Genomic DNA, 26,759 nt, shown 5'->3' with positions numbered 1-26,759 from the left:
AGAAGCTAGAGCTGGCAGTCTAGTTGAGAATTCATGACTGGAAGATGTGAATTCAGTTCCCTCCTCAGCTTAAGAAACCCCACCTCCCTGCTTTATTGAATGATGGTATTCCCATCTGCCAAAGCTCCACCTTTTACAAGGACATAAAAAGAAACTGAGAAGTCTGGAAGGATATAGAAAATAAGAAAGAGCCTGATGTAATATCTTATTATTTTGGGCCATCAGCCAGAAGTCCTCTCAGTCCTGTCATGCTCCTTTGCCTTCATTGCCTGGCACCTGGAGCTATCAATGCTGTTAGAGTGCATGCTCTAATTGTGCTTCCTTCATGAGGAATTTTGTTGAGAATCTCTGTGTTTTACTACTGGTGAACTTAGAGACTTTGTAGTGTGGTAGAAATTCTCTAGGCCAGGTAATGCTTTTGGGACAAGGATTCAGTTTAGCTGGGCAAAGGCTATTGGAGGCAGAATGCAGATAACCAGTGCAGCAAGGCCACACAGGCTGTCTGTGGACCACATTTGTGTCTGCAGCAGCTTGGAAGTCAGAACAGAGGTGAACTGGTGGAGGCGGTCCAAGAGAGGTGAGAGATCTGGCTCTTGCATAGGCACCTTTATTCAATCACTTTTCTCCCTCTTCTCTTTTCTATGGGAGCAATTACTCTATCTGTAAGTGGGATATGACCTCAAGGAACAATAGTTACTATCCTCAGCATCCCCCAGCACAGAACCTCTTTCTGTGTCCAGTGGAAAACATCTCAGTCAAGGGAAGCTTGTTTAGTGTTTTCGAAGAATAGCTCTGCAGCCATCTGTGGATGGAAGTGGGGAAGCACCAGAAAAATTAGTGAGAGAGATATCTTGTTCTCTCATTAATTGCCATATATAAGCCAAATATGGAAGTTTAAATATATGATTTTCAGAATGAGAATGAAAAGCCATAAATTTGATGCACTGCCCTTCAAGCCACATATAATAACAAAAGGAGGAAGTAATCAAATTTGCCTTTACGTAAAACAACTGCTGTTATTTGAAAAAAACAAAGTAAAAAAGAAAACTGTGTGTGGCCAAAAATACTGTATTATACTGGATTTTGTTGTTTATGTGGAATGAAGGATAGAAAGAAAGAGACCTTGACATTGGGCTGAATTAGCTGGAAGTTTCTTTGGGTGTGGGCCAGTTTTGTTTTCATTTGTTGTTATTTAAAATTGTGCCAAAATGTTAACAAAAGCAAAACATGAGACTCTTGCTAGATGTGATATAGATAATGTTAGGTATATGAAGAAATAAACATCTTAAATCAATGACCATTAAAATATGTATATTAAAATGTTCTGAAATCACAACAAAATATCTGCCTCTATTTTAATTTAAAATAGTCTGTTTAAATGAATGTAAAAATATGTGAAGGGTAAGGATTTAATGGTAAAGAGGAGGATGTGTTGTTAATTTTCAGAAGAGTTGTCTTTGGTCACAGATACATTGGGTGGACATACCCTCTTGTTACAAATAGCACAAGTACTTTTTGGCCATGTACAGTCATACATACATTTTTAAACAAATTAATACAAGAACAAATAGTTGCATAACCTCTGCTCTCTGCATTTATGTAAGCTACTCTATTTATTGGCAGTAGTTTAGGTTTTTGAAGGAATGGGTCAAAGAAAGCAAGCTAATGAATTCCCAAAGCATATATTTAAAAGGTAACATCATATTGCTTACTCTCTTGTCTCTAAAATGTGCCAGACTCCAGCAGACACAAAGAGAAACAAATTTTAATCAAGCAGGGCCAAGACTGTTATAATAGCACTGAACTCCATATGCAACAGACACGGGTTCTGGGGGTAAGATTCCACCACAGCATGTAGCTTGCAATAGAGAAAGTAGCTGCCCTTCAGTTAGGGTGACTTTGCTGGGCTACATCTAGCCAGAAAAAAAAGTATTTCAGAGCAGCTGAACAATGCTCCATAGAGGCTATGGAACAAAGTAATTCTGGGGAGCCTCTTTAGTAGTTAAACTCTTCAAACCTGCAGAAGAACAATGACCTCTCAAACTTCTCTAAGCCGCTAAAAGCTTAGTTCCTCCTACCCTCAGTCTAGCTCCCTGTGGGCCAGATTTTCCCTGCATTTTAGTCTGCTCTCTCAATAGGATGCCTCCACGTGCCTTAAACATGCTTTGGGGAGACTTCAGGTCTTTGCTTGAGCTTCCTGCAGAAACCACCAGCATTCCACTGGAGCCTGGAGAACTCTCATTCAAATTGTCCAAGATCTTCCAGCACTTTCCACATTATTTCTGTTTGCCTCAATTTTACTTAGGGAAACACTGCACTGAATATTTATTGGGAACACTTCTATGTCTCATAACTGTTAAAGAAAACAAAGGCTTCAGTTCAAAAATCTATTTGTAAAACAAAAGTGTGGAGAGAGAGAGAAGCCTTAATAAATACACCAGCAGGGATCTACCACCCAGGCAACACAGGGGATAGCCATGTTTTGCCTACTTACCCGGGTATTGGCAAACTACTGTCTCAGCAATGCGCGCAAGAGCAGGCTCCGCTTGTTCAAATCAAGAGGAATCTCAAAAGGGCTAATGTAGCTAGGGCTGGGCACCCTGCTGCTGGTCATTAGGCACTGACATTCGCAAACATCAGATTCTTTCTTCTCCTTCCTCTGAGCCATAATGAAGTCCTCAGCTTGAAATGGAAACCACAGATCCTGCTGTTTCCAGTAAACACTGAATATTTAAACATACATTATTTAAGAAATGATATGGTAAAGAAATGTTGTGCCTCAGAAATTACTTGAGAATTATAAAGAAGGCTAGAAGAGATAGCTGCCCATATCTCCAAGGTGTTGGTGCAATTGAAAATCCTGTTTGGAAATGATGCTGGCAGCAGTCATTGTTTCAAAGCCCTTTGCCACAAGCGCATAAATCTGTGAATGCAGAAAAATACTCTCTAGACTTTTACATTCTCCATTCCAGTAAAGCAACAGAGGTGTGCAGCATTTCTAGGAGCCTAATGAAGGGTCAAGGAGAACTAATAGCTGTGGGCGCAACGCAAGGTTATTAACCCCAGCCAAGCGTTAATCCACAGGATGTACCTTCCTCCGATGTTATTGCTGATTTAAGCTGAAAATTAAATAAGCCATGTATAGTAGGTGAAAGGATTTATTTTTCCCTAAGTGTTGTGTTTCCTTTATATGATGTTTCAAGGGAATTAATGCCTTTACTGTATTTTAGCCAATCAGGCTGCATGTCTAATGTCTACTTCCTTAATAATATAACATATCCTGCTCTCTCCATTACAGATTACTTTTATAAATCATATAAATCATATCCAGAATCCTGCTTAATATGACTTGCTTAGAATTGAAAATGTAAGGCTTTTTTCAGGCTTCTTTCCTGAATACAAATCATTGCATAACTACAGAAACATGCTAGGACCTTGTGTGAGGAGTCTGGCGCTCTAGAATAAAAGGTGAAGAACAGCTTGAGTCTGAAAATAGAAAATAATTATTGTGATAAGGGAAAATATTTTTTCTGAAGACCACCTCATAGATGTTCAGCACTATGAAGGTGTATAAAAAATACTTACTTGCCAAGTCAAATCTTAAAATCGATCTAATTTTTCATTTCAAACACTGTTGATAGAAAAGGTAGTTCCCTTTCATTAGATGCCTTCTATGTTAAGGAGCTGTTTTGACTATCCCTGCGTAGTCATTTGAGGTAGTTTTCTTCATATTGCTCATTCCTAATATAAGCCCCAAGGAGAGGTTGAATGGTTGGCTGCTCAGTATTTTCAAAGAACCAAATTATGGCATAGCCAAATGAGTTCCAGAAGGCAATAAATATGCTGGCTTCATTTCATCAGTAAACAGTTGCATATTTGAAGAGAAAACGTTTTTTTTAAAAAGAAGACAGACTGAACAAGGCAAATACCAGAACAACCCTGGACCTCAGGAGAGTAGCTTTCAACCTTTTCAGGGATCTGCTTGGAAGAACTCAATGGGAGGTGGTGCTAGAGAAAAGAGGACTCCAGGAGAACTAGCGATTCTCCAGGATCACCACCTTTAAGCTCAAGAACTGTCCATCCTGACATGCAGGAAATCAAGGAAAGGTGGCAGGAGGCCTGCATGTATGAACAAGAAGCTCCTAGTAAAACTCAAACACAGAAGGGAAGCATAAAAGATGTGGAAGCAGAGTCAGTTGACACAGTGCAGGGGCTGGGTGGGGAATATAGAGACAGTGGTCTGAGCACATAGGGACAGAGTTAGGAAAGTAAAAGCCCACCAGGAGCTGAGCCTAGCAAGGGACTTAAAGGGCATCAGGGAGGCTTCTATATCACCAGCAAAAGGAAGACTAGGGAAAATACAGGTGTTGTTCTGAATAGGACATGGAAAAGGCTGTTACTCAGTGCATCCTTCACTTTGGTCTTTACTGATAAAATCTGCATACAGTAATCCAGGACCTCTGGACCAGGGGGAAAACCTGCAGCAATCAACATTTACCTTCAGTGGAGAAATAGCAGGTTAGGGAAACATTTAAACAAGTTGGACATAGAAAAGTCCAACAGATCTGACAGGATACAGCTACAAGTGCTGTGGGAGGTGGCCAATATCAGTGCAAGACTCCTCTCAATCATCTTTGAAAGGTCATGGTGATGGGGGAAATTTCTGAGGACTTGAAAAAACCAAATATTACACCCATCTTCAAGAAGGAGGATCCAGACAACTAAAGGCCAGTCAGCCTCATTTCAGTCCCTCAAAATGTGATAGAGGGAAAAAAACCACAAGTCATTTGAAAATATATGAAGGACGAGAAGGTGATTGGGAGTTGCCAGTGTGAATTTGCAAACAGGAAATTATGCTTGACCATCCTGATAGCCTTCTGCAATGAGATAAATTAGGTTCATCTTTGTGGACAAGGGGAAAGTAGTCACTGCGGGTTTTTATCTTAACTTTAGCGGGGTTTTGGACACTGTCAAAATTAATGAAGGTAGGTAGGCAGAGAGGTGGATTTGAAACTGATTGAAATACCAGGCTGGAAGTGTGTGATTGTAGAGGAATGAAGCTGGGTTAATTAATATTGATAACATACAGCTGTGGGCTGGCTTCAGGGGCGGTGGGTTGGCCGATGTAGATAAGGTGCAGCTGTGGCTGGTTCTGTTAAGGGGTTGGGCAGCCAATGAAGAGGGAGCAGCTGAAGAAGAGTGAGTGAGTGAGTGAGTGAGTGAGTGAGTGAGTGAGTGAGTGAGTGAGTGAGTGAGTGAGTGAGTGAGTGAGTGAGCAAGAGAGATTGTGAGCCTGGGATGAGGAGAGACAAGGAGAAGGCAGCAGAGGGATGGGCACGAAGAGTATGTTGGTATGAGACGGTAGAAGACCTTGTTGCAGCTGGATAGTTTGGAGAGTGCCACAATGTGATCAGCAGCATGAAGTCCTGCTGGAGGTCTGTCACTAGTGGTGTACCCCAGAGGTCAATATGGGAGAGAGGCCTATACTGTTTAATATCGTTAATGACTTGGATAATGGGACAGAGAACACTTTCAGCAAGTTTGCAGATGGTAGTGGAAGAAGTGGTTGATACACCAGATGGCTGTACTGCCCTTCAGAAGGACCTGGACAGGCTGGAGAAGTGGGTTGGCAGGAATTTCAGGAAGTGTGACAAAGGGAAATGCAAAGTCCTATGCCACAGGAGAAATAACCCTACATGCCAGTACAGGCTGGTGGCCAACCAGCTGGAAGGCAGAGTTCTAGTAAAGGATCTCAGGGTCCCGGTGGACACCAAGTTGAACATGAGCCCACTGTGTGTGCCCTTGCAGCAGAGAAAGTCAACAGCCTCTTGGTCTGCATTAGGAAGAGGCATTGCCAGCAGGTCAAGGGAGGTGACTTCCTCTCTGCTTTGCACTGGTGAGGTAGATCTGGAGCGCTGTGTCCAGCCCTGGGCTCCCTGGGAGAAGTAAGGCACATACATGCTGGAGCAAGTCCAGCCAAGGGCCACAACCATTAATAAGGGCTTGGAGCATCTGATGTACAAGGAGAGGCTGAGATATGGGACTGTTCAGTCTGGAGAAGAGAAGGCTCAGGTGGGATGTTACCAGTGTCTATAAACATCTGATAGGAGGGAGTAAAGAAGACAGAGCAGGCTCTTCTCTGTGATACCCGGTAACAGGACAAGAGGGAAGAAGCACAAATTGAAATACAGGAAATTCCATTTAAAACATAAGAAAACACTTTCTACTGTAAGGATAGTCAAACATTGTGACAGGTTGCTCCTAGAGATTTTGGAGTCTCCAGTCTTGGAGATATTCAAAATCCAGCTGAATATGAATATAGCCCTGAGCATACTGCTGTAGTTGGCCCTGCTCTGAGCATGTGCTTGGAGCAGACACTCTTCAGAGGTGCCCTCCAACCTCAGCAGTTCTGTGAAAACTTTGAGTTGGGCCATCATCATTCAGCTGTGTTCAAGTTGGCTCCCAGGTTTCGGTTATGCTTATTTCAGGTCATTTTCACAAACCTTTCTCTATCAGTGAAGGAAACGAGCAGTAACCCAAATTATCAGTCTTAGCTCAGTCCTTGCTCCAAAAAACAGCTGAAAAGGGAGAAACAATTCTTAGAGAGCGTTTATGCCTTTGATGCAACAGGAAATTCCAGAGAAAGACACCACCTAGCAGGGAGGAAAAGACATTGAGTAATCACATAGGAGCCAAGTCTTGTCAATGGAGCAGACCTCCTAAATGTGTGAGAAGTAGAAGGAAGGAGAAAGTTTTGCAGAAGGGGATGTAGGAAGTGACAGCAACGTTCCAAATGCACTGGACTGTAAGAAGCTGTTACAAAGCTCTGTTGTTCTGTAAGTCAGTAGTGAAATACTGTGTTGAATTCTGGTCATCATATTTCAGAAAGGATTGAGACAGGTAGCAAAAATTAAGGGCTTCAAAAATATTCTCATCCAAAAGATTAAAATTGTTTACCTCAAGGAGTCTAATGTAAAGGGATATAATGATAGTCATAATTCCTAGCCCTCTGGATTCCAGTGGGCATATTAGCACTTAACTACCTAATGCTTTTCAGAGCATATAAAAGCACTTTTACAGGAGATCCATATCACTACTCCACTACCCCACCTTCACATGGGATGGTCTATACAAGGTAAGTTGCATGTAGCATTAACAAAAAATCAGTTGCAGAGGTGGAATGAGAAACAGGTTTGTTGACTTCCAGAAAAACATGATAACCACTCAGCCATCCTTCCTTGGGATAAAACCAAGGAAAAAGAGGACATAGTTCAAGTGCAGGATCTTCTGTCTGTAGCAAAATAACATTCAGTGAAATGGAAACATGTCAGATTCAGTGAACTGAAAGTTTTACATGATACCTGATGTACTTAGCCTTCAAAACTAACTCCAGTTAGATTGCCAAGGCTCAACAGGATTCAAATATGTGCGTGGAAAATATTTGCATCCATTTGCAGTAAATGGCGCAGCCATTAAGATTCTTTTAAGGGACATGCACTTTCATATGTCAGTGCTTATGCCAGTTCATAACAGAATTAGGTAGGTATTTTTCCAGTGGATATACCAGCACTTAACTGTCATTTCAAGGCAGTTTGCCTACAGTGGGATATTATTGTCAAGGTCAGAACAGCACAATGAGAGACACAATTGGTCACATGGAGTGTGTCAGTGCCTGCCTGGCTTCCAAATGAGGTGAAAGCACTAATTAAAAGTCACCGCGTGAGCTATATGGTGTTAGAGTTTTCAGTCATTCTGAACCAGGGAAGGTAATTCCTCATCTGATCTAATCTAATAATATTTTATAAATACAAGCAAGTATAAATGAAACGCAGAGAACTGACAGAAAGATACATGTTCTGTCTGCACATCTTTGGGTTTGTTGAAGTGCTTAATGAGAACTAGGTAAATATTTTGCTAGGCAACCAGTTAAACAATGATTGCCATACATTCCTGTTGCATTTGCACAAAGTAGTAAAAAAGCAAGGTGAGTTGTTCTGGATTTTCTGAGCTCTACTGCAATAGGAAATCAGTCACACTCTTAAATGGAGTGCAAAGATGTTTGTCCTGTTGTTGTTCTTTGATGGGAAGGCACAGCCAGTCCTTTGATGCCATCGGGGAGCTCTACCAACCTGGTCTCAACATGGGCTTGGAAATCTCAAGAGACTCACGTTGTTGGGCTTGGTGAGCAGAGGCAAGGTTTTAAAACGTAGACACCTCATAAACCTTCCTCCCTGCTTCAAACTCACCAGTCTCCTGTTTCAGCAAGAAATATGAGAAACAACTGCGTCTTTCTGCATATCTAACTCTTCTTCCCCATTTAAACACGTGGTACTTGTATTTCAACTTTACGCTATATTATATATTTGTCTTGTGGACATATACAGGTCCTAAGATTGCTGTACCCTTTACCAAAAGAAACCACGTTTGCCTTAGGAAATCAGTGCTCTGTATTCTTTCCCTGTTTGTTTCTCATAATGTTTTTAAGTGTAATAACTTTTTTCATAATACCTTCTTTTATATAATTTCAGAGAAAGAATGATCTCTATACTCTTTCTTCCAATGTGTCCTTCGAAGTCAAAAGCATGCCATATAAAGTGCAACCAGCAAAGCTCCCCAAGGGAAGCACAGCAGTAAGTAACTAAAAATTATATCTTCGTGTGAAGCACATGTATGTGGTCATTTTGATCCCAGCTGTGAAAATTTTTATAGATGAAAATATTAAGATCAGTCTTTCCTGTGTTTCTAGTGTAAATTCCTGAAATAATACCTAAAGGAAATACCTTTATTGCTTTCTGTGGAAGTTGATGATATATGATACTAACTCCTATTTTTAAATAACATCTTGCTGCATTGATGTGCAGACTGCTTTATTGCAATCAGGACAGATTTGTCACCCGAAGAAAACAGCAAAACTGTGAAAGCAAGTGTCTAATTGTGTTGTTTGTAGTAAAGAGAAATCTGGAGGAAATTTTTGTACAAAATCCAAAATCTTGGTTTTGTCAGGTTTAGAGATCTCCCAGTCAGCAGTCTCGCCCAAGCGTATGGATTTTCTATGGCAACTTCTCTCTTATCTGTATTAAGATTCTTTGATACCCTGATTTTCAGAAAGTTTTGCATGCATCTCTAGGGTGTCCGCCTCACAGCACATCAGGTACAAGATATGAAATGTCCTCGTAATCCCTACAGATGTCATAGATAGATAGATACTGAAGTACTTGCCTTATTTGCAGAGCAAGGTTTGTATAACCCTAGATTATTATAAGAAAAATTAATCTTTGAGGTGTAAGCTTGATTCAATTTTTTGCTGGTGCCAAAGCATTGAATTTGGGGAGCACTTTAAATGAATTGGCTTCTTACCGTGTCTAATACCAGGGTTTAAATTCACTCTATTTTGTCATTACTCATAGAACTAAGTAAAATATGAGTGCAAAATTTGATTCTAGTATAAGAGCACTCTGAAATTTGAAGGCTTATTGTTATCATCTTTATAAAGATTTATCATTTACAGTCCTTCTTTTAAAAGGTAAGCTCAGTACAAACTTTTCCAAGTTAAATCGTGATGCAAATACATCATACCAATCTGTTGACATGTAGTAGAATATTTTCTTATATGGAAAACCAAAGTAACAATACACTTTACAGCTTACTTTGAATATATTTTAGAGGATACAGGCTATAAAGTTTTGTTTTGAACAGGCACAGATTGAATGGTTGATTGATACTTGCTCTGGGAAGACATGAGGTGAAAATTTGGTCCTATATGCCCAGTGACTCCAGCCTCTAAAATCAGGAGAACCATGATTTCACCAGAGAGATTTGATGCTTGATGCAGTAAACATCCAGAAAGGTTCAAAGGCTCCAAGCTGACAGATATACTCAGACTCTTTTTATTTTCTTGCAGCATGTGTTCCATACCAGAAACACATGTTGTGCAGAACTCTATTGGTAGTAGTGCCTTCATCTGGACTAAAGTGCTTTACCCCAGGTGATAGTCTGCTGTTCTCAACAAGTGTCAGATGATCTACCAAATGATCAGATAAGCATTTTATTCTCTTACTCCAGCCAGTATAATGCTTGTTATTTGCTGCAGATGATTTACAGCAAAATGCCTGTAATGGCAACTGTAAAATGTTGAAAAATGATAGCGCTTTTATGTAGTTTCATATCTGGACATGGCAGTGGATGCTTGCCAGCTCTACAGCTTTATGTGTTATATGCACAAGCTCTTTTGATGCTCCACTTGCAAGAAGAAATATTTCCTTGAAGTTAGGCAATGCTTAATATTTTTGCTCCTCCTGAAAAAGACCATTTGTGTTTTAAAAGTTTCTAAGATTTATTTGGGAGTTTATGGTATTTTTTCAGACAATGCAATGGTGGAAGTGAATAAAGATTTTAATATTTTAAAATTAATTGTAAAAATCTAATAATCAGTTAAGTCTTTACAGTTTATATAGTAAAGACAATATATTCTAAAAGGACAGATCATATATCCTTCATTTAACTCATACAGTGCTGGATTCCAGTTATGCAGGCTGATAAGTGTGTTTAAATTTAATGGCATGAATAATCCCATATGCATCAGTAACCTACACAGTCATGTAGTCATATTTGCAGCACTGAGGTCTTCATGTCCATCATCATGGAATATAGGTCTATGTCTTGAACAGAGGGTCATGATACATAGGTGTGTGAAATGTTGTATAAATGTAAGAAAACCTGAATCTTTTGCAGTAAAACATTAGAGTGAAAATAGCATCAAACAGAAAATTAGCTTGGAACTTAGTGGAGCTTAAACCAGAATCCACTGACATCAATAAAAGTATTTCTGATAGGCTTGGAATTACAGGTATATATTGTACAACTGGTTGGATTTCCTTGCTAACAGCTTTATCATTCAAGATAAAACTCTCATTTTTTCCTACAAGTATCATTATGGTAAATAATACGATCCTACTTAATGAATTTCATGTACAAGGTGAAAGTACTTTTTACTATAAAAAGTACAGTTAGAATAAGCAGGCTTATTAAATCATTTTAGTGTAGAATTCTTGGACCAGTTTTGGAATTTAATAAAATATAATTACTTTTCTTAAATGTTTGATGGGATCTTCAGAGGGGATGCCTTTATCTAAACTGTTTGACCAGTGTCCTATAGTGAGTAAAATTGGTTTCAGATTAAGGCTTGTAACGTTTTTGGGTTTTTTTGTAGCTAATACATGGTGATAGTACTTGCATTTTAAATGTGCATATATTCTTCCTTATGAAATATATTTGCACAAACACCTGTAAAATGTAAACATAAATGTTAATGTTAATTATGACTCCAAGCTCAAGGGAGCTTTTACATTTTATTTTGAGCATTTTTTTCAGAGCGTAAGAGAACATCATGCTGCAGAGGTTGGATGGGAACATGTAAGAGTACTAAAGAGCTCTTGTTTCTTAGTCTCTGTAAGCAAAGATTAGAGGAAGATTATGATGGGCAGAAAAACTGTTAGCATTAGAATAATAATGAGTTTAGCTACTGTTTCCTAAAGTAGCAGATTACAATTATGGAGAGGTTGTTTTTATTTTTAAAGTATGTCCTTTAAAGAACAAGAGGGGAAAAAACAGCTTTGTGAGAATCCCACTAGCAGGCACTGACTTCTGACCACAGATGCTGAATGTTTGCACTAGGAAAACGTAATTCCCATCCATCCACAAGGGACTGCCGATGAACTGTCATCAGCTTACCCCATATGCTCCTCTCTGCATTGTGCTGCCTTCCAGTGGAATCAAAGACAATTTTGAAGCCACACTGAGTAGCACCAAAATCAGGAGCAAAATCCAAACTGTGCAAAAATAATGGCAAAACCCCCAATATTTCTTTTATCTACTTTCAATGTGCTTAACTGTGGTGTATTTTAAAAAAGGAAAATAAAAGCTACCCTGTGGAATCACAACAGCATTTCTGAAGTTAAGACTATCAGACAGCATCTGTGCTAAGACCAACTTGGATTTTATTTCCAATAGCAGACAAAGGCTCTGTCCGCAACACTCTGGTTGGCTTCACTCTCATCTCAGTGCTTGAGCTAGATGGAATTCCTTGTCACTTCTTTGCATACAAAAGGTATGAGATGTTCAGCAGTGTGAAAGGCCGAAAGTCAGATGGCTCCTCTCAGGTCTGTGGGGTGTGCTTTTCACCAGCCTGACAGAGAAGCAGCCATTTTTTTCAGTGTCCAGTATAAGAAAGTCTTGTCCTGAATAGAGAGGAAAGCCAACATGCATCTAAAATGCAGTGCCAACATGCAACAAGTAAAAATTCCATTTCTTCATACTGGCCACCTTAGATAAAAACCGATAAATTCTCCCAAAAACATTCCCTGGCTCTGATCCAGCAGCACTAAACCTACCACATGGAGAAGAACAGAAATCCAAGCTGAATAATGCAAACTTGTCTTAAATCAAAATCATATGTAAAACTGTTGTGGACAGCATGGGGTGGAGGAGGGACAGTCTTCTGTGGAAATGGTGAAACGAGGCAGGCAGAACTGAAGGGATGCTTTGTTTCTTTCTTCCCCTCCAGCTTCTGCCTCAGCTCTGTGGGTGTTCAGGACTTGCAGTGTCAAACTGTTCACGAGGAATTGCATTAGTAGCCCTGCAAGTCATTGTATAGAGTATAAAAGGCAGCCCAGGGGCATTATATTCACTGGTAATGCACACAGGCAGGAGCGAGACTGATGCCTACACATAATCCCCTGCTCACAAAATAAATCTCAAGCAGTTAGCACAACACTTCCCTTGCTTTCAAAAACCTAAGACACAGAAGGATTCATGGGAAAAGTGTGTGGGTGCAACAAGATGGTTTTAACATTTTAGCGAGGAAATATTTCATTAGCCATTGGCCTCACTCCTACAAAAGAAATGAGACAGCTTCGCAGCAGCGTTCTGCTTGATACAGGATAGACCTAATTCCTGCTGTTTTACTCATTGCTGATAATCTAAGGAGTATAAACACGATGCTCTGCACTTCTGTAAGATTAGTTTCTTGTTTAGATTTCAACATTTGCCAGGCTCCAGCTGAGCTACTGAAATTACATTGTTAGTTGCACTCTACTGTCTGTAAAGGCAGAACAACAGAAGGAGGAAAGGAGAGGGGGTTGTGAACTGATGCAGTACAAGCACTGCTACACCACTCGGTTACAGTGTGTCCTCAGGAAGACCCAGATGTCCTTATCTGGATCCATGCTGATAGGTGTTTTGTAGGCATCACAAGAAGAGCTAGGTTGCTTTATTGTTTTCACAGACTAAGAGGAGAAAAAACACAACATGCAAACGCAGCAAACATCTAGGAAGAGGTGCATAACAGAAGGCATTAAATGGCTACATAGATACATGGAGTTGCGTACACTACTATCAGCTTTATCCAAAGCCTGATGAAATCCACCATCCCTAATGACATAGACTGTTTCCACTGATTTCAGCAGGATCTCAAACATGCCTTGAGGTCTGGATTGACCCCACCTAATTTCGAACAGTGAACTGGACCACGTTAAGAGTTCAGTTGCTGTGCTCCTGTGCTATCAGTAGGCAGCCCTATGAGCTGTTCAGATCCTAGACAACACCAGGCAGCAGCTTAGTTTATCCCTGTCTGAGAGCACCTGTGGTGCTGAGGTAGTTGCCTTAGCTTGGACGAAAATGTACTTGGTGCCCAAGGTGCCAGGTGTGATTCAGTCAGATACTATCTTAAGAAATCCTGTAAACAAAAAATCCTTCCTACAGAAGTGCTTGCCCGCTCTGATAATTCCTGTATTCAAGACATACAGTTCCAGTAGACTGTCCCTCTACCAATCCATCCATAGTTGGCCAGCAGTTTGCCAGAGTCTTTTTGTTCTGGCCTGATGGTGTTGTACAGTCTGGCCCATGGCAGCAATGCTGACTCCATTTCTATTGCATTTGTCTCAGTCACATTATGCCACCTAGGAATTTGGCTCAAGCTATCAATACCAGAAATGGCTAGATCAAATTTTTGCAAGCAAATGGGTCTTCCCTTAGATTTGATCTTAATGTAAAATGGACTCACTCATTCTGTCAAAGCTGAGAGGACAGAAAGCACCGCTTGGGTTTGCTATTTACTATTGTTTACAAATATTTGTTAAGATGATTACGGTAAGTGGTCGATCACTTATCATGCTTAGACAAGTGATAGTGTTAGAACAGAAACTGCAGTGAAGCTCAAACCTTACATAACTAAGGTATGTATGCTGTATGTTGATAATGACAGATCCTTTTCAAATAATAAATTAAAAAATTATAACTTTTTGCCTGTAGTGCCACAGTCTTCCAACAGTGGAGGTGGACAGTGTGGGTGGGTTGGGTTTTTTTAGTCAATCTCAGTTTTCGCTGTCTTGAGGGAGGCCCATTGAGTTTTCATCAGCACTTCCCAATATGTGCTATATGTGATCAAGTCTTCAAGGCTTGCCTCAGGGCAGCATTCATGAGGAATTTCAAGCAGTAGAAGGGAGATACTTTCTTCCTTGGACAGCTGAGCTCATTGCTTGCTGCAGGCTTCATGTAGCCGATCATGACTGCATCCCTTCTGATTTTCCTGGCCAGATAAGCCTTTTACTTGCATTCATCTGTTTCTAACTGGCTTTTCTCTGTGCAGACAGTTCGGATGACCTTTTTCTCATTTTTTCTGCCCTTGCATTTTAATGCTAGATACAGTACCGCTCTGAGACACAAGAAGAGCCATTCAAAAACATTTTGTCCTTACTGAGTGAGCACTGCTCTTGATGAATCTAATGATACAGAAAGCCTATAAAGTTCTGCAGGGATTAAAAAGCAACCCAAAGAGGAGTCTGGGGAGGGGAATGGCATCCCTGCAGTGGCATAGTTGATCACTTGATCACACCAGCAAGACATCTGTTGGAACCCAGGGGTGGGATTTCATGGAGTTTTTTCCTAATCCTGTTCGCTTTGAAATATTTTTTTCTTGCTTTAATTGGATAACATTTATTCTTTTTATATGCTATATTTCTGAAGTCTTTTAGAGTAATAACTATTTACAGCTGCACCTGAGAAGTATATTAGCTGAATGTATGTGTAAGGTCAATGATGGTATGGCCAGCACTGCAAGCACTTCGTCTTTAGGGTACAGGTCAATGTTAAAGTGCTAACCTCAGAAGGACTGAGCAGTGTCTCAGAATTTTCTACACAACCCTCAGTGTAAGCTTTGGTAGAAGGCAAGTGGCGTCCCACATAGAAAGTTTGTGCCTAATTTGAACTATGATCTCTGTCCCATAACAGTGAGGGATACTGTAAAAATATATATATGCATCAGTAAACCTCACCAGACTACCATTTTTCTAAGTGCCGTGTCTGAGTAGGATCCAAAGTGTCTTCCAATTAAGTGTGACAGTAGCTGGGAGACAGATCTGCTGGTGCTTGCAGAATGAAAAGCCTAGGCAAGTATGCTGATCATCAGAAAGAGTCTGAGAAGAAAGGGCTAGATGTTGCAGAAAGGCTAAAATTTGCCATCTTAAAGGAGAGAAGTGAGAGGCACAGAAATGGAATTAATTTTGAACTGGAGTTGTGTTCAGTCTTCAAACTTAGGATGCTGTTCCGTGAACGAACAAAAATGAACCTTGTGCTAAATTTCAGTGCATCAACCAGTGAGATAATAGCAGAAAAAAACAAGTAGAAAGGGAACTTGCAATGAGTGCAAATCAGGGACTGGGCAATATCCAAAAAACGTACTAAGAAGAGTCTATTTCCTAGCTGTACCACTGAAGAGGAAGATCATTTGAGAGTCTGTGTAGTCATTTTACATTGCAAACAAATTTCATCTGGTCATGAAGAAAATAACTTCCATCTGTTTACATACTTATCCTGTTTAAGGGAGACTTTGAGCAAATGAGAGAGGTCCAACAGAAACCTGAGAGAAATAACTTCCTAGGCTAACAATAAAGAGGAAAGTTTGAAAGAACAACTGAAGGGACATAATTGTGGCTGAGGAGCTAAGGAAAGCTCAGACTCATTCCTTCCCACTTGGAAGCAGCAGGGAGAGAGCAAATATTCAATGACATTGATGAGAAGCCTTCCAAGATGAGTCTGAAAGCATTGAATAAAATTGATACAAGGTATGGAAGGGAGAGGGAGGAGGAGGTTACTTATGTGGATGGTCCCAGAAGGAAAAATACAGAAGGGTTATTATTATTCTTGATCAAGATGAAGATCTACAGAGAGAAGTTTGCCAAGTCAATTAAAACCTTTGATAACTCATGTTTTACGCACCTACTGCTTTCTAGAGCCCCAGACAGTGAGAGAGTGCGTTTCATGCTTATTTCCCATTTAGGTAATGGTCTGTATGCTTGGCTTCTTTTAAGGAACGTACCATCATACTGTGTGTTAGGCTTTATCACAAGGACAGTGCACTCTGCTTGAGTTTCATTTTTGGACTGCTTAGCTGAAACGCAAGTCATAGGAAAAAATGTATGCTGGTGTGTCAGCAGAAATTAAAGTAGGAATAATGTGACTGGTATCTATTGTGGTTTGAATTAAGGGTTTGGGCTGAAGTCAACCATTGTTTCAGAGTAATTCAACATAAGTCAGTTATACTGGCCTAAGCTGTACCAGCATGCGTGTGAGTAGAACTTTGCTCCTTGAATCTTCTTAAAGCATCTGCATAGAAAAGTATTTTTTTACTACTCTGCAAAATTTTTACTACTCTACAAAAATGATTTGTGTATCTGATATGACAAGATGTTTTTATATGTGCGAATTGCATTTCTAGTAATTATTATGAAGAAGTGGAAAGGAATTTGCAGTAAATGAAGCTAACATGGGAGAATTCAAAGCAACATGTATTTCTAATCTGCAAAATGCTATTGAAGTCAATGCTTATAATCTCTGTATTCAACTGTCAGTTTTGCTTTACTTGCCTAATTTTTGCTCATTTAATGCATTCTTTTAATTTCAGATCAGAACATCTGTCATTTGGTCCACTCCAAATGTCTCCTTTGTGATCCCTTTATGGGTTATAATTCTAGCAATACTTCTCGGACTACTGGTACTAGCTATGTTGACCCTAGCTTTATGGAAGGTACGTTGCATTATTACTGTTACTGTTGCCTTAAAAAAAAGAACACAGAAAGTTACTGGAAGATACTAACAGATAAGAAAAAGAAAGGCTGAATTTTTGTGATCTTTAACAGTTTGGAGCAAAAGCAACAATGCACATGTGTCTTTTTTGTTTTGGCATTTCTGACAGTGTCACTGACCTTTATGCAGGGAACTTGTTTTCAAAGTCCTCCTTTATTATTAAAGTCTGGTTATAAATGGGCCTACAGAGTTTGAGTCTGTTTCCCAAGACCTATGATCCTCTTTTTCAGGATGTTTAGGTTCAAAAAGAAGTGACTCTAACTTTGTTTTCTCTGAATACTTCAGGAATTTCCAGTTTTTGTTAGCATGTAACAACACTCCTGGCTTTGAGAATTAATGTTTAGAAGATTTCCTTTTATATTAGTATGTTGTATCTTCTGGTTTTAAAGTTTTCTAGTTCTGTGTTGGTTGTTACACTCCCTTGACAAGTTTGAAGACAAGTTACTAGAACCTGCTGTATTAGAGGGAGCCTATAAAGCTTTTGGCCATCCTTTCCATTCCAACTTTAAAAAAACTGAAATAATTTCTTAAGTTGGGATATGGCTTACCTGCCTTTAGCTGCCTGAAAGTTATGTGTTAGGTGTCCAGCCTATGCTAAATTTCCAGATTCTTCTAGTCAGTTAACAACAGCAAAAAAAAGCTATCTGAAACATGGCAAGATGAGAGGAATTACCTTTTGGTGATACTCTCCTTTGACCTATCATGAAGCCTACGTGACTTTCAACCTTTTGATCAAAAGGGTAACTTTTAGGCAGTTAAAGTTAGGTGAGAGGAATCTCAGCTTCATTGATGTTTAGTCTAGATCACAACACTGTCTGTGCAATTTCCCAACACATATTCCACCTGTGTTATTATTACTGTTTGTCAATCTAAATATCTTTTCCGACTGTCTTGCTGAACTGAAATGAGCAGATTTCTCATGAGAGTCAATAAGTATCAGCATTCAGACCAACTCTACATCTCCTGCAAAGGTATCTGTCATATAACTTGAATTCTTAAAGCTATACTTTGGAACTTGGTGCCTTGCACCTAGAACTTTCGTTTTTCATTGGGAATGACTTGAATAGAAATAAAAAAAGTCTATCAGCCTGCTGCAGATTGTATCCGACCTTTCAGGTTGACTGACTGAAGAATCAAACTGCAGCTGAGCTTGCTGTGGTTCTCTTACCATGACGCCTTCGTTTCTGTTGATTGTTTCCTGCAGTGTGGCTTCTTTGACAGAGCTAGACCTCCTCAAGATGACATGGCTGACAGGGAACAACTGACAAATAACAAGACTACTGATGCATAGAGGAAGAGAGTGACAGTTCAAGTCAGAATCCTGCCTGAGACTAAAAACATGATGAGGTTTAAATGAAGGATTCCTTCCACCAGTCTTCCTTTGTACTTGCAAGTGACATAGTGTTGTAATCTGATCTATGCAATGTTCTGAGAACATGCCACATGACAGCCATCTTTGCCAAGGAAAGCAGCTTTATTACAGCCTTGCAAACATACTCACCACTGAACAGAATGTTTATCCCATATTCCAATCAGTCTACATTTCAGCAGACGCTTTTGAACACGTGTGGTATACTGAGATGCTTCCAGAACAAGCTCAAATCTCCCAAGGAGAGAACACCTGCATTGCTGTATTGTCTAGAAGATGGACCAGGACAAAACTTCTGAACACTACTGTATCATGTGGAATACCTTTGACACCTCCCTAAGAATAAGAACTTTTATGAAATTATGGCTCAGGGAGACAAGCAATATATTAGTACCGTGAAAGTACTTCTGAAAAACAAAGGTAGTCTATAAAGAACTTTATAGATGGGGCACAATTATTTATTTTTCCACCTTTTCAGGATAAGTATCTGATATAATCATCAACTTAGATTTTGAGAGAATGAAGTAAAAAAGTAGAAATCATGTACTTACCTTGCATGTAAATAGAAAAGTAAACCCATTGTACACACAGAACACATCTTTCTTGGATACAAGGTGTTTTGCAAAGCAAGAGACTTATTCAACATTTTACAAGATGAGACATAGGACAAACAAGTACATGCTGTATCTCTCTCAACCCAGAGCAGGCAGTATCACACCCAGATAACCAAATCCATGCACAGTATAGAGCAGGGGATGAGTTACCCTCTCCTTGCATTGCTGGTGGCTGACACCTGTACAGCTGACACAGGGTACAGTCATTTGTGAAACACTGATTTAAATTATCACAGTCACACTGGTGACCTTGAGAAGGCTTGGGGGTTTTGGGCTAGGGTACATTTTCATTGCCATTGCCCTGTTTCTTTGTTGAAATGGCCTCTTAAAATGGAACGACTTCTGCCATTGTGTCTTCTGTTAAATTTGTGTCAGACCCTAACACTGTTCACCTAAAGAAATCTTTGCTTTTTCTATTATTATTATTATTATTTTACAGTCTACAAGTTGGCAGCTTATTTAAAGTGTTGAGTTCAGCAAAGTTTAGGGCTGAAGATAATTATTTCTTAGGCAAAGTCTTGCAGGGAAGGTGGGCAGGATTTGTATTTATGTAGAACAGGATGCCAGCCAGCCAAGCATGAACAAAAAGAAGGAATGAGATTGAGGTAAAGAGTAAAAATATACATTTAATTTTTATTTTTTTCTGTGTTCAGGATTCTGAAGAAGAGAGACTTCATTCTTCTTCCTCTATCAGCAAACGGTCTTTATCTCAGCAAGGGCTTTAAGCTCTGATCTGTCCAAATTTGTGCTTGAATCTTCCAGTGCTGCCTGTGAGTGTGAAATTAGCTATACTGTATAAACTTCAGGAGGGATTGTTCATTTTCTGAAACATGCACCACACTTTCCTTCTTCTGAGCTCCTTTTCTTTCCAGTCTGTCGCAGCTTCTTGATTGGTAAATGACCTCATCCATTCTGCCACTTCTTGGCTCCTTTTAGGTAACTGTCCTTCTGCTTCCTAAGACTTTGGGACAGGACTAGCCATGAGATACTGTCACTTCTGTCAGTCTGATGGGAGATTTTACGGTTTTACCATTTCTTGCATGCAGACTGTCCTGTGAAATCCAGGCACAAGCTAAGAAACCTGAGCAGGTGTGTTCCATCTCCCTATGTAAGACAAATTTGCAAGAAGACCTTTATGGAGTCTTTAGCTTATCAGATGCAGTGTGCCCATGAGACTTAACGAGAGGAGGAGACACGTGCCTCAGAAGACGGAGGTGTAGCACCTCCATTTTCTGAGGATGGGGAGGTCTGACTACTTCCTGGTCCTGCAGAAAATCATTAACAGACCCCTTCCCCCAAACAGGTTTGAGCTGACCCATTGTAGATTAGAGCAATCAGCTGATAAATATGACAGCAAAGCAAGCCTGTCCCATATTTGCACACCTCTGTATCCCATACATTCCAGGCAAAATCATCTTCCCATAAAAAAGACAGTGAGCTTCTAGCTTTTGTAAATATTGAATTGTTATGTGTAGCAGCTTCCAAAATAAGATCAGCTAGCTCATTGCAGTCACGTCATCTGCACAACTCTGCTCTGATGAAATCACACCGTAAGGAGATGCTGAACGTAGGACTTTTGTATGTGCAATACTTTATATTACTTGTATACCTGAAGCATGTTTACACTGGCATTTGTGGTTGTTTTGTAAACTTTTTAATATACTGATTAATAATTACAATAAAGAAAAAAAGAGTAGGGAAAAAATGAAAACAAACACAGCTTTGCTCAGTATTTGTTCCAATGTGTTTTCAATTCTGCATTGCTCTGAGGATGGGACTAGGTGACCTAGTAAGTTGTTTGCAGTTGTAACATCTATGGTTCACTTTTGAGCAATTACTCTCCATTTTAATGATGGGCAAAACATGTTTGAATACTAAATATAAACCAAAAAGAACATCACTGACTGCTGGGCCTGGCTGGAATCCATTGGCTGCAGCTGTGTAATGTCACTGGAAACCAAATTAGAGGCACATGATCTGACAAACAGTTACTTTGAGCAATACTTTGTTTTATATTTCTACATCCTTGTAGATTAAACTTCCCCCATGGAAATGTCTGGAGCCATGTGCTGTCAAGGACTGTAGTCTTGGGTCCCAGCGTTTGTGGATAGCTTTGGCTGCAAATTGCAAACAGCTTTGTGAAGAAGATTTCTGGGTGTCATTGCTTGCCAAGAGTGTTTATCCCCTGGGGAGATTGCATCCTGGTTGTGGACACTAGCAGGCAGTTGACATAATCTTTCCCTCCAGTATATTAGTAATGTGCTGCATGATAACCTCTGCCACGTCCCTACATGACTGAACTTTTGTTTCAGTGATGTCAGCCTTGTAATGAGTTACTAAATGCAGCTTTCTGTAAAAGCAATACAGCTTTATACTTCCAAACGTATGCGGTGAGCTGCTAATGCTGAGAATATAGCAGTAGTCTGGAGAGCAGAAAAAACAGGTTACTTCATAAATTAAAGCATTTTAAAACTCTTTATTGATATAACCACCACAGCAGTCTAGTAAACAGAGTCATTCATCTTTTATTTCACATCCTTCTTGCTGCATTTGAGAAAGGCTGTCCAGTTACTTCATCCATGCAGCAGACATTTTAAGAGGATCAAGTGTCAAGCGACATTTTATGGTTTACGAAAACTTCAGTATTTACATAATGGGGACCAGTACATTTGAATATGTCGTAACTTATGGATTTAATCTTTAAAGGTATTTAGCAAATATAATTCTTATTTAACCACCAGATTGTTAACAGGGATTTTTTCTTATCACCATTCTGTAACTCATTTACAAACTTTCTGTCTTCTCCAACTTTTTTGCCCTGACAGCTTTTATAGGTTTCCCACATTAGACATCTCTTGAAAATGGCACTGATTTTCTTTACCTTTTAGCTGTGATTTTTTTCATCTATTAGCAAGAAGGCTCTTCTGGTAGGCGTGGCATACATTAACTAAAAAGCCTTTTGGGAACTGACAGAACACCTAGAGAGATGCAGAGGAAAGAAAATCCCAACTGGCTATGGCCTACAGGACTCCACTGCATTATAGCAAACTCTTTTTTTTCTTGAAATACCGTCTGACACTCTGCCTTTAGGAATGGTTCATGAGTGTTTTATTTATGATTTTTGGCAAAGATCCATATTAAAATGTAGTGTAATGGTAGTGCCTCTTGACAATAAAAAGTCTTGATTTTAGCTTATGCAGGCACCATGATGTGACACAGCAGGAATGCTTTTAATGTTGAAGGACTGTTCTTGTTTCGCCTGATTGTTGTATTTGAGGGGTGCTTAACTATTCAAGATGCTACCCTACTGTACACAGTGACTTCCAGAAAAAAAGAATGGAAGTAATTGTACAACTGACTTTTCAGATGGTTTGATTTGTTTTCATCGTGTTGCTCAACTGATGCACCGCATTTCATTTGGTTGTGTATTGTTCTTTGTTTCAGTACTGGTTTGTAAAGCAGACTTCAGCAACTCTTTCCAAAACTGGACTGCATCAGGCAGTACGGCTTTTTCAGAAGCAGGCTCAGGATAACAGCAGCACAGCAGAATTCAGGATGCTATGCGAAATGGTCAGTACATTGCAGGGGCTAGCTTACTTTTCAGCAGTTTACCCAAATTCGTATTCAGAGTCATATTAACAAAATATCAACCTTAGATTCGCCATTTCTCCTGGCAAGGGGGGCCAGAGTGTGCCCTCTTTTGTCATCACTATAAAGACCAAATACTGAGCAATCCCCACAGCAAAGCTGAAGAGGGGAGGGCACATTTTATACCTGCGCAAGACAATCAGATCAGGTGTATGGCAAAAGCACAAACAGCATCTGTCTTCTGATGCTCTCCTGGTCTTGAAGGTTAACATTTTCCCAGCAAAAGCAATCTGCCCATTTATCACATTAGACCAGCAGCACCAGAAAATAATCTCTGAAGTTGCCATGAGTCTCATATCCTTTATAGAAATTTTACATTTTGAAGTATATATGATAGCTTTTGGCTCTTCAAATAGCCTTATTGATTTTTTTGTTGGTGGTGTTTTTTAATATTTTAACAGCATTTAGGAAAAGTTAGGTGAGCATAGTAAAAGCTGAAAAAGAAAATACATTTAAACTAACAGTGAAGTCTCACAGGAGACCCAGGTACCTTTTCCATTTTTAGGCACAGAAGAGGGATCAGGAGGTATCTCAGGTGTCTGCTGAGACTTCCAGGGGTGTTATGGCTTTATTATAACAAACACTCCCATGCCAAGTAATGTGAAAACCAGAATATTTTTAAAGATCAGCAGTCTTACCATCCCCTGCTATGTGCCCTGTGTATGAGAACAGGCAGAGCATGGGTAAACGGCACCATTAAACTAGGCAGTGGGATGAGACATCCACAATTTGACTCAGTACAACAGAGAGAATCGTTCCTGTAGAGAAGGACAAAGACTGAATTTTCTCAGTACCTAAAATTAGGAAAGATGTGTTTTTCTAGAGGAGAACATGACACCATGGAAGCCCTGCTCTTCAAGCATAACAGTTACGAGCATAAACACAAGGTGGCTGGGCAGCAGGGACTTAATATTAAGCAGTTAAGGAGGCTGCAGGATGCTATGTTAACTGTATATTAGAGGGAATGGCTAGGAGGCTCTAGAGGAGAAATCAAACCTTTAAACACAAGGATGTTACCACAGAGTAAATGAGGAACAATAGTTGTTTAGTAAGATGGATGGGTTGGAAATAAGGCTCAGCTACAGCAGATGAGAAGTTGTGACCCCAGAAGATAACGAGACTAATGATCTACTACAGTGATTTTTTTTTTCACAGTGACCAACTGATTCATTGCTCATGCAAAGTTTGAGGAAGACCACTTCCCTTGTAATTAGATAACGAAAGGAAAAAATATCTCTGCAGCTGTGACAGGACTATTGAGTTATCTGTAAATCCCTCTATTCTTAAATGAAGGGCTATATTCACTCCGCTGACTTTGAGAGAAGGAAGGAGGTGGCAAAGACATGAGATTTGAATTTGTTCCAGCATCTACTAAAAGCTCTGGCTTTACTGCTGTTTCAAAGTGACTCTTCAGTACTTGCTGAGGCTGAATGACATTTTTCACTGTAGTATCCAAAGGTGATAGAAAGACATTTTTTTCAAACCAGGAAAATGTAAATCTTTTGTTGAAACTTTCTATGCCTGTCTTGCCCCGGAGACCTGAGGACTAAAGTGGGGTTTAAGTGAGATTTATTTTTTTTTTTTTTTAATTTATCAAGTGTTGGTAGATACATTAAGAAGCTTCTCTATGCAGATAGACTGTGTCCGTATATACAGTTTTAAATAGTTGAACTGAAGTAATTCTTTGCTAACAGATGAAGGAGGCACAACTAAATCAGCAATGGAATTGAAAAGTTAATTGATGTAGTGAAGATGACAGTGATCCTATTTAAGTTTGTCTGTAATTAATATTTTTTTTGATATTTTGAAGTTTACTATTTTTTTTTAATTCTACATTTAATATGTTACTAATGAAGCACTTAGACATTACTAACAGTGATATTTGTGCTTAATGTAACAAGATACTTGCTAACAGATTGGGCAGGAACACTGAGCAAGGGGGAAGGACCATGTCCTTCCCTTGGTCAGGCTGCTCCAACCACAGCCGCAGCTGACTGGGAATCCTCCATGCTCTGCAGTGAGCCATTACTCTCACAGAAGGGGAAAATCCTGACACTGTAACAGTTCTCAGCCCTTCAGACATAGTCCCTTTGCCTCAAAGATTTCTGGAGCATCTTGCTCTGCTTTGTTGGGTGCTGCTTGTTTAATATTATTTGCTCCATTGGCCCCTGCATACTCAACTGGTTTGAATCGCAGAGAATCAATGTCATCTCCTTTCCATCTGCTTCTTGTTTAAAAAGCTGAGGATATCTCCCGTCTCATGCAACTTTTCAGTAAATCCCATATGATTGATGACAATATATTCTACTTGATTTTGGGGGGAAGGGGTATTTAGTTTCTACCCCACTTTTCTAATGCCTATATATACACAAAAAGTCAGTCCTATGGTATCTATTATAGATTATTTCACTAAGCAACCAGCCAAGCCTTTGTTCTGTAATTTAGTAGAACGAAGTAAGCCTGAATTTGACCCTCCAGCCATTCTAAGCAAACAACATCTGTGTGAAGCCATTAGGTTTCCAACACATTGACTGACTGCAAGGTCTTTAAGCAAATCTTCTTGCAAAACATGTTGTGGACCCTTCAGTGTCATCGCTACCGTTGGTATGCTGTACCAAGCATGTACTGATCTTACATAGATCACATTTAGCTGGTTTTATTCTCTCAGAAGTGCTTTTTCTGGAAGGTCGGAATGAACTACAGGAAAAAATGTGAGCTGTCTTTTTCAAGCATGCTCAGAAAGAGCTGGTGTGCTTTTAACTACCACCCCCTCAATTAGGGGGCCTCCTGAGCATGTCTGCAGGAAGAGAGGAGGTGACAGTGAGGATTGTGAGCACCACTGAGGAGGAGCAGTGCCTGCAGATGCGCAGACTGGCTCCAGTGCATGGCATTGCCCCAGACCTGGCATGGTGAGGGTCTTGGCTGCCAGAGGACTGAGGGGCTCTGTGCTTGGCCTGCCTGTTTCCCTCCCACTTTTCCTCTGTCTTGGTCCATGTGCCCTTCCTCCTTCCTCCTCCCTGTGCCCCAAGCTGTAAATCCCCCCCCAGACATGTCTCGACTCGACTCCTGACTTCACCGGTTTCCCAGCCCTGTGACGTGATGGGGCCCCAGCTGGGCACCACAGGCCTCTCAAAGGCTGGTCTCACCCCAAGGCTACCCCTCACCTCCTCCCCAGGGGAGCTTGGGCAGAGCCCAGTCTTGTCAGAGAGGGTGCAGCAGCCGTGTGATTCTCACAGGGCTGCTGAGCAGCTATAGGAGAGGCAGCTTGCAAAGGCCTTGTCGTCACAGACACCCAAGCACACATCGGGGACAGCATCCCCCAAATTGCTCATATCCTGCTGTTGCACACACACATACACCTTCTTGATGATATACCATCTCTCTGGCCTTCTCTCATCACTCCATGTAACATCTCTTGCCCCGTTTCTCTTTCTGGGCTCATCCCCCATGTCCTAAACCAATGTTCTGGCCTGTTCCTTGCAGACGGCCACTCCAAACAGCTTCTCCCGGTGACCTTCCCCCAGCTGAGCTCGGCCTGTTGCTCTGGGCCGCTAAGGCAGGCCCAGCCTCCAAAGCTGCCCACGCCATATGTACCCTGGAGCCTTATCAACAGCCTCACCACCACCACCCCAGGCCCTACAGCTTCCTCTGGGGCAGCTGCGGTTGCCAGCGTACATCGGGGACTTGGGAGGGAAGGGATGGCCTTGTGCTTGGGCCCTGGGCTGAACTTGGGCAAACACCGTCTGTTCCTTGGCTTGGCCACAAACTTCACATAATTTTGGGCAAAGCACTTTGTCCCTTGCATCCTCATCCACAGTGGGGCCACCAAAGAGCAGTGCCAGATACATTCTGCAGATAAGAACCTCTTCAGGTGGAAACCAGGTCTCTCCTATTCCTCTGAGGCTGAAGCAAACTTGCAAGGCTGTATCAGTGCCGAATAACGTCTGCCTCTGGTGAGCAGTTACTGCAAGTACAAGTGCCTGTAGTGT

The 26,759-nt window shown here is 40.5% G+C and overlaps 1 protein-coding gene across 1 annotated transcript in view; it reads left to right on the top strand.

Annotated features, from left to right (window-relative positions):
• Positions 1-22,487, top strand: part of ITGA8 (integrin subunit alpha 8) — a 118,541-nt gene extending 96,054 nt beyond the window's left edge. Inside the window, exons 28-30 of the mRNA XM_055805332.1 lie at positions 8,529-8,630; positions 16,958-17,080; positions 18,344-22,487. Of these exons, the coding sequence (XP_055661307.1) occupies positions 8,529-8,630; positions 16,958-17,080; positions 18,344-18,430 (312 nt within the window). The 3' untranslated portion in view covers positions 18,431-22,487. The remainder of the gene's footprint in view (positions 1-8,528; positions 8,631-16,957; positions 17,081-18,343) is intronic.
• The last annotated feature ends 4,272 nt before the right edge of the window (positions 22,488-26,759 follow it).

The sequence above is a fragment of the Falco peregrinus genome, chromosome 5, assembly GCF_023634155.1.
Source record: "Falco peregrinus isolate bFalPer1 chromosome 5, bFalPer1.pri, whole genome shotgun sequence".
NCBI classification, from domain to species: domain Eukaryota; kingdom Metazoa; phylum Chordata; class Aves; order Falconiformes; family Falconidae; genus Falco; species Falco peregrinus.
The sequence above is the reverse complement of the archived record's forward strand: the minus strand, read 5'-3'. Positions and strand labels throughout refer to the sequence as shown.